This window comes from Somniosus microcephalus, chromosome 8, assembly GCF_052327205.1.
Source record: "Somniosus microcephalus isolate GS21.2 chromosome 8, FLI_Smic_1.0, whole genome shotgun sequence".
Classification (NCBI taxonomy): Eukaryota; Metazoa; Chordata; class Chondrichthyes; order Squaliformes; family Somniosidae; genus Somniosus; species Somniosus microcephalus.
The window spans coordinates 222,662,844-222,679,012 of NC_140994.1; the positions used below are offsets into that span (position 1 = coordinate 222,662,844).

At 47.0% G+C, this 16,169-nt stretch overlaps 1 protein-coding gene across 2 annotated transcripts in view; it reads left to right on the forward strand.

The window, feature by feature from the left end:
- The first annotated feature begins 330 nt into the window (after window positions 1–330).
- Window positions 331–16,169, forward strand: part of LOC147114121 (gamma-aminobutyric acid receptor subunit gamma-2-like) — a 177,669-nt gene continuing 161,830 nt past the window's right edge. The window contains exons 1-4 of one of the 2 annotated variants that reach the window (XM_085995739.1): window positions 331–928; window positions 1,177–1,399; window positions 5,367–5,515; window positions 5,646–5,713. In XM_085995739.1, the coding sequence (XP_085851865.1) occupies window positions 1,281–1,399; window positions 5,367–5,515; window positions 5,646–5,713 (336 nt within the window). In that variant the 5' untranslated portion in view covers window positions 331–928; window positions 1,177–1,280. The remainder of the gene's footprint in view (window positions 929–1,176; window positions 1,400–5,366; window positions 5,516–5,645; window positions 5,714–16,169) is intronic. The other variant, XM_085995738.1, reaches the window with a different exon arrangement.

Genomic DNA, 16,169 nt, shown 5'->3' on the forward strand with positions numbered 1-16,169 from the left:
TGTCTCATCAGCACGTTTTCTGATTGACTTATCAAAGCTTTCTGCAGCAACCATGGAAATCGTGATCAGTTAATCAAAAAGAATCACCATACAGATTGAATTAACTAAACCCATCCAAGGCCAAGCTTGTGGTCTGGGACAGCCGATGACAACAACAGTTATATGAGTGAATTTAACAAATTCACTTTTATAAAGCCGTGTAGTGTATATTTCAGTTGACTGCAAACCTGCTTAAATAGAAAAGATAATCTCAGTCAAAACTGAAAGGTTTATTGGAAAACAGTCAGCATTTGAAAAAACCTGTTCCAGAGACTTTTTTTTAATAAACCAGCTCATTCTGTCCTTGTTTGTCAGTGGGGATGACATTACACGCAGTCTTGTCGTAAAAATTATAGTACTTGATTTGAAATAGTCCAACACCAAGAGGCGGATGTCAGTCAATATTAAATGGTTCAGACCACTAAAGTGTGAATTGGTTTACCGCAACAGCAATAGCACAAATATTGCGGTGATTTTGTTTGGGAATAGCCCGAGTTATTGCAACACTGCACGTGCCCTAAGATCACCGTCCTTCCTGCCGCGCGCTCTTGGCTGGGAGTGAGTGAATGGTCTGGTCAAGGTTTGGCTTCGAGTCTGTGTTTAAACTTGGATTACAAGAGGTTGCTATGACACACTTCGCCCTCTGTACTGCTCTCTCTCTCTCCCTCTCTCTTTTGCTTTCACGTGGAAACGCGTCCATTACAGATGGAGCAGCTACGTATAATACCAAGCTAAAAAAAAATCACCCAAATCAGCAGCGTCTGGAACCATACTGAGGATTGTGACGATATATTTACCACAAGAAGCGTCGTGGATTTTGTTGGTTTCACAGGGAGGGTTCCTTTAATATCTGGACTAATGCCACAATCCTAAAAAAACGGAATATAAGGTAAATATACACATGTAACAAACATACATCATTTCCAAAACCACAGCAAACAAAGCATGCTTTGATGCTTCCAGCCGGTTACTATCTCCACTGTGACTCCCGGATTGATTTGCAATGAAAGTGATATTAAATTGTTAGTATTTGAAAAAAGAATAAACTTATGCCTATACTTGTTCCTATTGTAATTGTGTCATTGTTTGCCCGGGAGACGGTGGGACTGTCTGATCTGACGTTTAAATTGTCTTCAGCAGGCTGGCGATCGTTCGCTGCACGCCAAGAATCCAATGCAAGCTGCTTTGTGCTATGTTTCTCAGTGAATATTCACGGTGAGAGGACGGAGCCAACGACACAGATGAAGCGAGAGATGGCTTCTCGCAAAATACATCTCAAATGTCCCATCGCATCAATTCAAGCCTCTTTCCCCAGAAAGGTAATCTTCTGGACATTTCTGATCGCGTGTCTTCCATCCTGGTAAGTATTTGTAAATTGTGTTTTTTTTTTTTGCATGTGTGTTCATATCTTGAAAATATAATCAGAATGGAAGCCTTTTCCCCCTGTAACCGGCGATTGCAGCATTGGTAGCATTCCTCACCACACGAGAATGCATTGGCTTCCTATTAGGTGTTAAAGAGTCCGTTGTTACGGGTCATCAGGACTGTTTGAATTTAAACGTGGCTTGATATTTTTGTATATTATGTATGTGTATACACCGACCCTTAATCCTGCATTGCACATCATGCAAGTCTTTGGGCAAAATTCGGATTGCATTGTTCATATATTCTTCGTAGTAGGAAAGGGAATCATAGGATTTATCTGCATGGCTCCTCTATTTTGCTTAAAAAAAAGGTTTTACATTGAGGCACTTGCCTGGGATGCGAGGAGGACGGTTCAATCGCAGCCGCCTCGGTTTCCGTTTAAAGGTTTACTGTTGCAGCATTCTCTTGCCTATTTCCCTGGACCGTGCGTGCCCCTATGTAAATCATGGTTTCCCTCTATACCTGCACATACATAAATATAGCTTATATTACATAAAGGCAGATTCAATGCATTCTTACGCACATCCTTTGACAAACAGACAGCAGATTTGTACTGGGGCATACATTCTCATACCTAGTCACACAAACACACAGCACACACAAACATATGAGTCCGCTCAGACACGCACAGACTCAAATATAGACATGCAGATGCTTTGTTTGACAGTAATATTGCATCTGTCAACCTGGAGTGAAAGTGTCAATGAATCCAGGTTGCGCGTATTCCACCCAATGTGGCGAGAAGCGCGGCCAGATGGAAAAGTAGCACAAAGTGAAACAAAAAAATAGATGGCTTGGAAATGGAATGCAGGCCCTGCCAGTATTGGTGATTCTTGGAAATCCGCCGTGACGTTTGGGATTGACAAGCTTATTGGGGGGGGGGGGGGGGGGGGAAGATGGGCGAATGTTGCATCTTATTTCGGTAATTCTTGAGATTAGATACGTCACGTGTGCCTGTCCCCAACAATTAAAATAAGAGATATCTGCAAAGCTATGCAGCGCGACACAGATTTCCCGAAATTGGGGTTCCAGAGGATCGATGACAAGCACTAGATAAGATTGGGCTGGTGGATGATTTTTCTATTATGGTATAATTGTACTTTATAGTTGGGCCACTTAGCAGAGTACTCTCACCCAGTGATGCTGAGATCTCATCCATTGCGGGGACAGTTATACAGGGATGGGAGGGAAGGACGCATTATTTTGAATAAAACACTTTAATGCTACCTTCGTTGACTGGGTACAAGCTCTGATGAAAGCAGAAGTGTTTGCCTTACATCATACCGTTGCTCTTTAAATCGTGGTAAATCATGTTGGTAATCTGTGGCCCTAGGCCAGATAATGGATTCATTTTAGTAGGTTTTATTTTTAATCCCGCATAGCAGAGAAGGCAAGTGTTTTTCTTTGTAATCAAGGGCTATGGATACTAGATTCCCCGCGAAAGGATCATTCTTATCTGCCTTTCCCTCTCCCGCCACCACAAACACAATTATTTATGTTTTGAAAGTGCCTTCTTTAAATTGGGTAAGGACTAAGAAACACATGGGAACGTTGAAGAAGATTACACACTGAACCGTAGTCAAAAATAAGAAAGTATTAATGTGCTGTAAATATTAAATATAAATTATTTTCACCCGTTTACTGTATAATTTTACAGAAACACTGGAGACTTCTAATGCAATATTTTGCTTGCTTCATTCTTTCTGTGGTAGACACACCAGTGACTGTGTCTCCTGTCTCCTTTATTACAACAACAACTTGCATTTATATAGCGCCTTTGGCGTAGTAAAATGTCCCAAGGTGCTTCACAGGAGCGTTATAAAACAAAAATTGACATGAGCTTCATAAGGAGATATTAGGGCAAATGACCAAAAGCTTGGTCAAAGAGGTAGGTTTTAAGGAGAGTCTTAAAGGAGGATAGAGGGAGAGAGGTGGATCGGTTAAGGAAAAGAATTATAGAGCTTAGGGTCTTGGTAGCTGAAGGCACGGCCACCAATGGTGGCACAATTGAAATCGGGGATGCTCAAGAGCCCAGAATTGGAGGAGATCAGATATCTGGGGGGGGTTGTGGGGCTGGAGGAGATTACAGAGATAGGGAGGGGTGAGGCCATGGAGGGATTTGAAAATTTACAGAACTAATACTGTACTGAAGATTGATTGAGAAGTTCGATTTTCCAATTTGCCTCAAAATATAATAGATAATTAAGCCAATAGCATTTGCTGTAATATTTAAAATTTGTATACAATTATTTTAATAAGGCATGTAGTACTCTAAATGATTATTAAGCTTGTACTGACCATATTGAAATAGGCACTAAAGTTGTAACTTTATTGATGAGCTTTCAATAAAGATACAAACCATCCTATAAATTATACAAAGCTACAGTTCAATAGTCCATTTTTGGTACATATTAACAATTGACAAACTATTGGTTTTGTTTATCACAGAAACCCCACAGTGCAGATAGAGGCCATTTCAGCCCATCGAGCCTGCACCGACACATATCCCACCCGATCCCCGTAACCCCTACACCAACACATATCCCACCCTATCCCCGTAACCCCACGTATTTAATCCCCCCTAACACTAAGGGTCAATTTATCATAGCCAATCAACCTAACTCGCACATCTTTGGACTGTGGGAGGAAACCGGAGCACCCGGAGGAAACCCACGCAAACACGGGGAGAATGTGCAAACTCCACACAGACAGTCGCCCGAGGCCGGATTCGAACCCGGGTCCCTGGTGCTGTGAAGCAACAGTGCTAACCACTATGCCACCGTGCTATATAATGGCTCACTGGGTAACACTTTCGCCTTTGCAAGGACTTTCATGTGTTATGAAATAAGTTCAAGCAATCAAGTTATCTTAAGAATAAACAGGAACACACATAAAGTCAATGCTATATATTCATTGATCATTCCATGCCATAAATCTATATCTTGTATGGTAATTACAAAGGCCCACTCTAGATATTTGAGCACAAAATCTGATACTCCAGTGCAGTACTGAGGGAGTGCTGCACTGTCAGGGGTGCCGTCTTTCAGATGAGACATTAAACTGAGATCCCATGGCACTATTTTGAAGAAGAGCAGCGGAGTTCTCCCTGGTGCCCTGGTCGACATTTATCCCTGCACCAACATTACAAACAGATCAGCTGGTCATTATTACATTGCTGTTTGTGGGAACTTGCTGCGCGCAACTTGGCCGTTGCATTTCCTACATTACAACAGTGAATACACTTCAAAAGTATTTAATTGGCTGTAAAGCTCTTTGGGACATTCTGAGATTGTGAAAGGTGCTATATAAAATGCAAGACTTTCTTATAATTCATAAAAGAAAGTAACAATACTTCTTCCTTTATTTTATTTCAATTACCCACCAGAGTATAACTGTTCATTTACCTGTAGAACAGTAAATAATATGATTCACATATTAGGGGTGGTTAGTAATACTTTACATGAACTTTCATGTGTTAGTATGAAATAAGTGCAAGTAGTCAAGTTATCCTAAGAATAAACGGGAACACACATAAAAGTCAATGTTATATATTCATTGGCCATCGCACGTCATAAATCTACAACTTGTATGGTAATTAAATTAACTTTTATGTATTTTCCTGTTGTGATCTGCATATTAAATGAAGTAATTCTCCCTTCTCAAGTGCATTCTCACCATCAGCTGTTTGCATTCACACACATCCTCTCGTATTTTTCCTCTCGCTGTTCTGGCTGTATTAATATATTGTGCGAAAGAGCAGTTGCAATGAGAAAATTGTGGGTAGGAAATCTGACATAACTGGTTTGTGGCAGTAAAATTTCCCCCAAAATATTTCTTTCCTGTTGTGTCCTGCTATTGATTGGTGACTTCTTTTGTATATTTGTTTCTTTTCATTTTCCAAGTTCTGGTAAAAATGAAGATGAAGACTATGACGATTTGACACTTAATAAAACATGGGTACTGAGTCCAAAGGTTTACGAAAGTGATGTTACTCTTATTTTAAACAATTTATTGGAAGGGTATGACAATAAACTCAGGCCTGATATAGGAGGTAGGTGTACTTGAGGCTCCATTTATGTACTTCTTTATTTTTGAATTAGCCTTTGATTTTTTTCAAAACTGTATCTGCATGTCACTGAATGAGCTATCCAATCCTGATAACTTGTAATGTTTTGTTCCAGTGAAGCCAACAATAATTGATACTGACATATATATAAATAGCATTGGTCCAGTGAATGCTATCAATATGGTAAGTAATATGAATATCAAATTTAACTTTTGTGTTATGAGATCTGAAATTTTAATTGTATGAAATTCTGAATGATTTGCAACAGTGGCCAGAATTTTCCAAGGTGGTAGCGGGCGGGAATGGAGGCGGGTTGGGTGCAAAATTTGAAAAAATTGGGAGCAGGTCGGGAATCTGCCATCATCCTGCCCCCACGTGCCTTTCCCATGGGCGTGTTTGCCGGTGCGGCAGTGATCCGACGGGGGCGGGTAACCTAATTGAAATCATTATCAGATAGTTTACAGGCACTTAAGAGCCCTTTTCCCCCAACATTTTAAATTTCTCTGCATGGGCATGGGATTCATACAGCTCGGAAACCACGTCTGTCAACTTGAGGCGAGAGTTGAGTGGCCATTGCTCCAGCTGATTAGTCGACAGCATCAAATGTAGTTTAAAAGCTCCCACCTGACAGCTGAACACTTTCCTCAGGCAGAAGCTGTTGCTGACTACATTCCCAGCACAGATTGAGCTTTCTGCAGGCTACAAGTCTTTCCAGCAAAGTCTCCATCCAGTCTCACCTCAGTGGAACAACCTCTCTCACCATTGAAGATTGCTTCTGTCATCTCTACTTCACATGCCATCTATTCCATCAGCTTGGGTGTCATTTATACTGTCCCACCTTGGTCCTCATAATCTGACCACGATGAGCCCCAACACCAGCAGCACCAGGCACACCAGCAGCACCAACAACAACACCACCAACCTTCTCCTCAATGGCCTGATGCTCCACCGGACAGAGGGCATCAGCGCAGGGCTGCACCACGCTGGAGGCGATACCCCCAGCACAGGGTATACAGGCAGAGGATGAGTTTCCTCAACATGACTGAGCAGCAGTGTCAAAGAAGGCTCAGATTATTGCACCAGCTCATCCCAGGCATTTGCACATTGCTCGAGCAAGACCTGCAGCCCAGAGGACTTGATGGACACTCCTTACCAATGGCTGTCAAAGTCACCAGCGCCCTCAACATGTTCACCTCAGGCTCCTTCCAGGGATGTGCAGTAGACATTTGCGGCATCTCGCAGTCGGTTGCCCACAGATACATCACACAGGTCACCGGGTATACCCTCTTTGACAAGTCAGCCAATTATATCAATTTTGCCACTGTTGAAGCTAGTGTTACTGAGTGGGCGCTTGGCTTTGCCACTCTGGCTGGCTTCCCACGGTTGTAGGACATCATCAACTGCACACATGTGGCCATCAGGGCATCCCATTATCACCCAGGAGTCTTTGTCAACCGCAAGGGCTTCCATTCCCTCAATGTGCAGCTCATCTGCAACCATAGGAAGATCATCATGCATGTGTGTGCCAAATTCGCTGGCAGCTGTCTCTCATCCTGCATCAGTCCACCCTCCCTCAGCTCTTCACACCTCCAAACATACCTTCCGGCTGACTACTTGGAGACCAGGGCTATCCACTGAAGATGTGGCTCATGACACCCTTGAAGAGGCCAAGTACTGAGGCTGAGGAGAGATGTAATGAAAGCCACATTTCCACCAGATGAGCAGACAATAGACATGCACAAAATGCGCTTCAGATACCTTGGCAGATCTGGAGGAGCTCTTCAGTACGCACCAGCCAGGGTCTCCAGAATCTACATCCTACACTATGCACAACATAGCACGGCAGCGAGGATTAGTGCTGCATGAGGAGCAAGGCACGGAGTGCACAGTCTCTTCAGAGGAGGAGGAGCATCAGCTGGAAGATGAGATGGAGCATGAGCTGGAGGAACCTGCGGTGCAGATGGCACCAGCACTCGAGCACATTGCTGCCCAGGAGGCCAGGGATGGCCTCATCATGGCCAGATTTACATAACTTTACGTAGTCCACCCATATGGCTGCCACATGCTTCGTCAGGTTGGCAGCACCCCACAGCCACACCATTAATCACCCCTACAATGACCAATCCATTCTTTTCACAGTCACCACCATTGGTGGAGGCAACGTTCTGTCTGACCCTTCACTCCAACTCACTACGGCACTTCCAATGGTGCACACCAATTTGTCCAAGACTGGAAAGTTTTGAAAAGAAAGAAATTTATGGTTCACATTAAATAAACTGAAACATCACATCAACATTGAATAAAACACCCAAGTGGCTACCCTTGTGAATCTACTTATGTGGCATCTTTCTCTTATGCGTGCTTCTATGTGGTGCTACCCCTGTGACTTCAGTAGAGGTCGATGCAGCCTCCTTACTTCCCTGCTGTGACTGCCTAGACACTTCTGGCGGTCGTCCTCTCGGTTTTGGAGCCTGTGCTAGCCCTGTCAAAGTCTGCTCCTCCTGCGATTGTGCAGGGGCAGACTCTGCCATCGCAATCTGAGGAGGCATCTGGGACTCTGCTGAAGGGGTGGCAATGGGCTGAAGGGGTGGCAATGGGGCAGAAGTGTGAGCGCTTTGAGAGGAGCCCCCACTTCTATGTCCCCTCTCATGGGCCAGTGGCACTTGCCTGCTAGCAAGGAGCTGGAGAGCACTTTGCTGCACATCGGTGGGGCATGAGGACTCACGTCTACACTGACATTCCTCCTAGAGAGGACGTCTATGAGCCTCTGCCATCTATTCTCCATAGATAGCCATCTATTCTGCATAGATAGCATGAGCTCCTCTGAGTGGTGCATTAGCAGCTCCATGCAGGTGGCCATCCTATCGATGGAAGAGCCTACAGTCGCCATTGCCTGCGACACTGTGGTGCTCATGTTGGAGATGGACTCCTCCATTCTCTGAACACTGGCAGTCATCGCACTCACAAAACCTGCCAGATCCTCCTGCACTCCTTTCTGCAGCCCCAAGATTGCCCTCTTTCTCGATGGCCCCCAGAGCTCAGCATCTGCATGCAACTGAGCAGAGCTGGGAGTGTCCTGCACCCTCCAACGAGGAGTTTCCACTGCTGATCCTGTCTCCACCACCTGCTGTTGCTTGGTTGTGATTTGTGACACACCAGGTGACAAGACTACTCTATCTCGCGAGGGACCCACTGAGGTCTGAGTATCTGCACTAGTGCTGGATGCGCTTCTGTCTGGTGATGGTGCGCGTTCAGAGGCTGGAGGCTCCTCTGAGGAGTCATCTTCCTCTTGCGCCTGGACAGTGGTGGGGGCTCTTGATGGACCTGTGGGAGAGTAAAGAGATGAGTTTGGTATGTCATATGTAGAATGGGTGCAGAAATCATTATGATCATAATGACCATTCAATGGCTGCTGATATCAGCCCCATATGAGTGACTGATATATGCCATGTAGTGTATGATATGTAATTCTGACACCAGGTTGCTGAGATGTCCCCCTCTCTCCGTCTCCCACCTCCAGCTGTTCGGCGACTCCCACCAGCTCTAACGCAACCTCCTCTGCTGTGGTCAGGCTGGCCATTGATGGGGGCCCACCACCAGTTCTCTCCCTCTCCTTATTGTGGGCTCTCTTTTCTTGCAAGGAGGGTAAGAAGAGAAGGTTGAGTAAGAGTGATGGAATGAGCATAAGGAATGGATTGGTTACATCTGTAGAGGGTGACTATGATGGATTGGGGTGGCAATTCCAAGTAGCCTTGTGTGTTGTTAGTTGGCATGATTGCATTAGGATGAGGGTGAGTGTGAGGGGTGGTTAGTCATATGAGGATGTGATAATGTAGATCGAGAGGAATGGGTGGAGGTACAAGGTAAGTTGGTGTGAGTAAGGATGTGCAGGAGTAGGGTGGGGAAGGCAGAGTGATGGGGATGTGATGAGAGGCACAGCAGGATGAAGGTGAGTGTGGCTTTGTACTCACCTTTCCTGATCTAACAAGATAATTGAAGTGTTAGCGGCACTGCACCCAGGTCCTCCTGACCACATTCCTGCTATTTGGAGCCAGGCTCCTTTTGTCTGCTGGGGAGGTCTCTTTCTCCCATCAGCAGGGAAGAGGACTACCCCGCGTGCTCTCATTCCCTTCACAAGCATATGGAGGGAGTCATCGGTGAACCTTGGTGCAGCCCTCTGCCTCTGTGCAGCCAACTCTCCAACTGTTTGGAGCAATGAAATCCTCCAGTGTGCTGCCAGCACACTGCTAGATGAACCTTCAAATGCAATGAGGCCATGGCCCCTTTAAATATCCCGGCTGAAAACGTGTCATCGATGATGTTACCAGACCCACACCATTTAATTGGGCTGAGTAATGCGCAGGGCGGGCTTAATAGGCCTCATTATCGGAAAGTCATTCTGTGGCATGGGATGGAGCCACCAACGGGGTCGCGACCCACCATGGAGGCCGCCCGCACCGGATCCACTCCGGTAGGGAAAATTCCGGCCAGTGATTCTTGAACATTATTTGGGTCAGACTCCACCAAAATATTTTAACAGGCTTGTGTCTCACTGGCTATATATACTGGTAGCAGTAATCTTGGCTAAAACTGGTCAATTGAGAAAGTTCAAACAATATCTAAAGTTATTTTATTAGTAATGCAAGTAAGAATGTACTGATGTGGTCTATGTAAATTCTACAACATATGGAGATTATATGCTATGGCTTTTCATGCAAAACTGAATACCCTTTTGATTGATTACTTTACTTACTTGAGGGAGGATGAGGGGCCTGGTTTTGCAACATTGGGAAATCTTTGGTTTCAAATATAATAATGCAACCCACCTGTCGCATTCTACATCTAAGCATGCTGGACACTTTGGCCCTGATTTTCTGTCAGCCGTCGGGTGGCTTTTCATGCGGGCGGGGGCCGAAAATCGCCGAAATAGGGGGTCGCGACTCCCCCCCCCCGCCCCCCGCCCCCCCGTCTGATTACCCGCCCCGTCCGACTTTCGGACCGCCGTTTCTCCGCGACCCGAATCCGTCCCGCCCGCCGCTGGTGGGGCTGGCCGTCGGGACCCTGATCACCAATTATTGGCATGTTTAATGCCATTTTAGGGTGCCCTTGCGATTTTTCAGGGGTTCCCCACGCTAAACACGCCTGCGGGGAACCCCGCTGATGAAACCTGGCATGAAGCTTGCCGGCTTGCTTGCTCTCAGCTGCAGGTCATTCGGGAAAGCTGCGATTTAAAGGGACAGCATTTGTTTGTTGAAGGACCTTGTTGTTGAAGGCTTGGGGCTACTTCTTCAAGGCTTAGGTACAGCTGTGGAAGGTTGGAGCCTCACACACTTCTCCAATGTGATCTCCTGGGAAGCCCCTCTCGCCACCCTCACTCAGCGCTTCCTCAGCGGAGGCATCTACCAGAAGCATGGGACGCCTTTTCTTCCTTCCCTTCTTTCCATTAGAGGATCTCCAGCAGCAGAGGCGGCAGCAGCAGAACCAGGAACAGCAGGATGAGCACCAGGAGCACCAGGCTGCTGCTCACTCATCTGAAGCTGCACAGACCAGAAGGGGCCAGCGCTTGGAAGTGGCTTGAGAGCACCTTGCTGCGCTTGAGGGGGCCATGGGGACCCGTATCTGCACTGGCAGTCCTACTCAGGACTTCCATGAAGGTCTGGTTTCTCTGTTCAATAGATGACCAATGCTCCTCAAGAGATGTCATTCTCTTATGAGCACTCACCATGTTTTCCGTACCCTGGCGAGTTATCTCCTCCATGGAGGTTGCCAACCTTTCCATGGTGATGCGTTCCTGCGCCAATGACTCCACAAAGGCTCTGCTTATGGTCGCTATTGACTCCTCCATTCGCTCCGCACCCTGGAGACAAAACCTGCCAGAGACTCCTGCATCTGTGCATGGAGATCCATCACCTCTTCTCTTGCGGATGGACCCAGAGGCAGAGGGTCGACATGCAGCGCAGCTGAGCTGAGCTGGCAGAGCCCTGCACCCTCCGACGAGGACTCTCCACTGCTGTCCCTGTCTCCAGAACCTGCTGAGGCTCACTTGTGAGCTGTGAAACACCAGGTGACAACACTACTCTATGTCCCGAAGGTCCCCCCGAAGTGTGAGTGTCTGCGCTGGTGCTAGGTGCGCTTACTTCTGCTGACGTTGCACCCTCAGAGGTTGGAGCTTCCTCTGAGGAGTCTGGCTGCACAGCCTCTTCCTCCTCCACAGTGGGGATGGGGGCTCTGGATGGTCCTGTGGGGGAGTAGAAGAAGGAGTTAGAGATGTGATGCCAAGGTTACATGCACATTCGAGTTGACATCTGCTGACACCTGCATCCATGCAGCCTTGGTCTCAGTGGAAGGCCTCTTCCTGCCTGACCAAGGGAAGAGGACCTTCCTGTGGGCCCTAACCCCATCCAATAATGCCTGCAGTGAAGCTTCGTCAATTTTGGAGGCAGCTCGGGGTCTGGCACTGGCCACAGCTGCTGAAGGCTCCTCTGCCATCCTGCATGGTTCGTTTGGAAGCCAACAGAGGAAGCAATGCTTGCTGTGGACCTTGAAAGCACCACGAATGATGACATCATACTGTGGGGCTTCCTGACTGGAAATGGACAATTAGCAAGGCTGCCCACATGCTGGAAATTAATTGGCCACTTAAGGGAAAATTGCATGCAGCTGGCTGACCCATTTTGTTGTGTGTCAGAACCCCACATTCGGGGGAATCCAACCATTTCCCACACAATCCACAAAATCAGGCCCTTTGTCTTTTTGACATCAGTGCAGAAAAGCCTGTCTTGCACGGCTAAGTCAAGCTTCCTAGAATGTTCAAATTACTCATGAAAGCTGACTTGTGTGTTTCCTGTGTTTTCTGTGGCAAATCAAGTTTCACATTTTATTTTCCATTTTCTTTCTCCTTTGCACTTCAGCACATCACACCTGGACAAGCCTAATGAGATACTTGAGATATGGGCCTAGAAACTTGGCCTTGCAGCACCCACTTTTTGGGTGCTAACAGGCCTACTAAGCCCCAATATGGCAGGCAGGAAGCACGAGCACATTTCCCACTGGAAGTGCGGTGCCCGCCGTACTTGGAAGGAGATTGCGCTGGCGGCATTTAAAGGCAAGAATAATTTATGTAAATTAGCCTTCTTGCAGGACCCACTCCAGATGTTTGCTCACTCCAGCGCTTCACTCGTCACGTACTGAACTTGCACAGCATAACATGGCGCTACCTGGCAGGAAGACCCACTCACCAGTGTTATTTAAAGCGATCAAGAAGTACTTAATGTTTGTTGCTGGTTTATCATTCTCTATCACCAGCCTGGCATCTTCATCAATTGAAAGGGATTCAACGTACAGCTGGTTTGCGACCACAGGCAACGCATCAAGCAGGTCTGTGCCCACTATCCCAGCAGCAGTCATGACTCTTTCATCCTGGGCCAGTCCTCTGTGCTGCCTTTTTCCATCCAGGCTACCAAGTTATAGGCTGGCTATTGCGTAACAAGGCTTATCTCCTCTGGACATGACTCATGACTACTGTCAGGAGCCCTCACACAGCTGTAGAGCGCACCTACAATGAGAGCCATGCTACCACAAGGAACATTATTGAGCAAAGAATTGGCGGGCTCAAGCAACGCTTCCACTACCTAGACTATACCAGAGGAGCTTCGCAGTACATGCCTGAGTGGGTATCCATAATCGTCTTTGTCTGCTGCATGCTGCATAACTTCACCATCATGAGGAAACAGCCTTTACCACTACCTGGGTAGCAAGAAGTGCAGGAGGAGCATGAAGAAGAAGAGGAGGAGGAGGATGAGGAAGAGGCAAGGTAGCAACCAACATAATGCCTACCTACCTCAGCTCTGAGGCCAACTCATTGAGAAGTGTTTCACTGAAATCAGCCCTCCCATTTCCCCATTCACCAACAGTCCACAATTTCCTTACAACCACCATCCAATTGCATTCCTTCACGCCAGGCTTTTGGGCTTCACTATAAGGACAATCACCAAATTTATCAAATAAATATTGTCAAATCATGTCAGCATTGACAAAAAAATCACTAATCACCCTTGTACATCCCCTTAGTACCTGGCTTGTATGCTCATTTTCCTATCCTCATGCTCCTACAAAATGTTTCCCCAGTGGCTACAGTTTGGGTGGTAGAAGGCTGCTGAGCTTCCATTGAGGACAATTCATCTGGCTTTGGAGCAGCTCTAGGCCTAGAGGGCCTGGCTTCAGACTGAGCAATCTTGGCGTTGGTTGCAGCAGTTTGGGCCGGCTGGCTAAGAGGCACTAACAGAAGCACTGGCGGAGTGTCTGGTGAGGGAGCAGACCTGCTATCATCCTGAATGAGGACTGCAGGTGCCTCTCCCATGGAGCCAAGGCCACTCACCTGGGACAGCACAGGCAAAAGTGATATGATGCCCTGGAAGCTCCTTTCAACAGTGGCTCCCAAAGCTACAATGGCAGCCACTGTGCAGCAGTTTGTGCTGCCATGGAAGCTACCAGAGCTGCCATGGGGCTCCATCATGGTGGGTTCCACAGTGGTGTTGAGGGATCTGACCACTCGGACCATGTTAGACAGAATAGTCTCCATGGTCTGTGCAAAGCCTTGAGAAAAGTTGGAGTTGGACTCCTCCATGCTCCGTGACATTGTGCACAAGCTTTCCGGCAGGCTTCTCAGTGCGTCAAGCATTTCCTGGTAGATGCCCATTAGCCTTCTTTGGGAGCCTGAACCCTCAAAGTCTGCATTTGAGTCCTCTGCAGAAGAACTAGTACGTGACCTTGCCTTCCGGCGAGCTGACACCTGTAGTGTCCTATCCCCTTGTCGTAGCTCCTGCGCACTTGTGCCCGGAGAGTCACCACGTGCAGATACCTCCTCTAATCTAGCCTCTAAGTCCCCATGGTGCCAATATCTGAGCTGGTGCTTGTGAGTCGGAACAAGTGTCCATACATCTTCTGGAAGGCTGGGCTCCTCATCCTACTCAATCTGAGTGGCATTGATGTTCTAAGCAGCTGAGATGAAAGAGAGGGACAAGGGTTAGCATGTAGTATGAGGAAAAGCAGAGAAAGAATTGGGTGTTGTAAGCATCTGCAGCTTGTCATGCAGAGTGTGTGGGGTGAGAGAGATCAGAAGAGACAAAGAAGATTAGATATGAAGAAACCCTGCATGGCATCTCCTCCAGAATTGCCAATCGCAATGGCCTCCACTCTGCCCCTTCCCACAATGGCCAGCATGCTCACTTCAAGGGGGCGAAGATGGTCTACAGGCAGGCTCCTCCTCCTGCTCCTCTGGTTCCAGTCTATTGCCTTATGTTGTGACGTGTTTGGAGAATGTGGCTGCCATGATAGAATAGCTGATAGTCTCTGTGTGAGAGCCAAGTTGTTGATAAGTGAGGGTTGCAATAGTGGTGAATGTGTGAGTATGAGGAGAAGGAGGTGTAGCGGTGTGCTGCGGTGATTGTAGGCAAGTGAAGGGAAGTGAGGGAGGGTAGTCTCGTGAGTGCTGTCAGTGTTATAATGAGGCTGTAGAAGTGCAGCTGTGAGCAGAAAGTATGAGAGCCGTCCTCTTACCTTAACAACTCTAGTTAGATCATTGATTTTTTTTTACGGTGTTGCTGCCATGTCCTTGGTGCAATGTTCCTGGCATTCACATACTGGGTAATTTCTTCCCATTGTCTTTGAACAAGATGCCTGGAGGGCTTCCTGCCTTCTGGGGGAAAGAGGATGTCCCTCCTCCTCTCCACTGCCTGCACCAAGGTCTCCAGTGCAGCGTCGGAGAACCTTGGTGACTGCTTGTTCCTTTTTTTCAGCTATTTCTTAACCAATTTCTTCTGCCACAAACTCCGTTCCCTAGCCACCGACTCCATCCCTCTCCCTGGAAACTTTCTTAAACCAGACTGTTTGCAATCTTGGTGCTATATTTGACCCTGAGCTGAGTTTCTGACTACATAGCTGTGCAATCACTAACACCACCTATTCCCACCTCTGTGATTCTGCCTCTGCCTCAGCTCATCTGCTGCTGAAACCCTCATCCATGCCTTTGTTACCTCTAGGCTTGACTATTCCAACGCACTCCTGGCCGGCCTCCCACGTTCTACCCTCCGTAAAATTGAGGTCATCCAAAACTCTGCTGCCCGTGTCCTAACTCAATTTAAAAATTCTCATCCTTGTTTTCAAATCCCTCCATGGCCTCGCCCCTCCCTATCTCTGTAAGCTCCTCCAGCCCTACAATCCCCCGAGATCTTTGTGCTTCTCCAATTCTGGCCTTTTGAGCATCCTCGATTTTAATCGCTCCACCATTGGCGGCCATGCCTTCAACTTCCAAGGCTCCAAGCTCTGGAATTCCCTCCCTCAACCTCTCCACCTCTCTGCCTTTTTCTTCCTTTTAAGACACTCTTTAAAACCTACCACTTTGACCAAGCCGTTAGTCACCTGCCCTAATATTTCCTTATGTGGCTCGGTGTCAGATTTTGTTTGATAATCACTCCTGTGAAGTGCTTTAGGATGTTAATGTGTTTTACTACGTTACGGTGCTACTGAAGCACAAGTTGTTGTTGTTGTTGTTGGGTGTCTGCAACCAAAATGCAGTTTCCCTTGAAGAATTGCTGGCTGCCTTTTAAGTGGCGCCATAGACGCCCGATATCCCCCCACC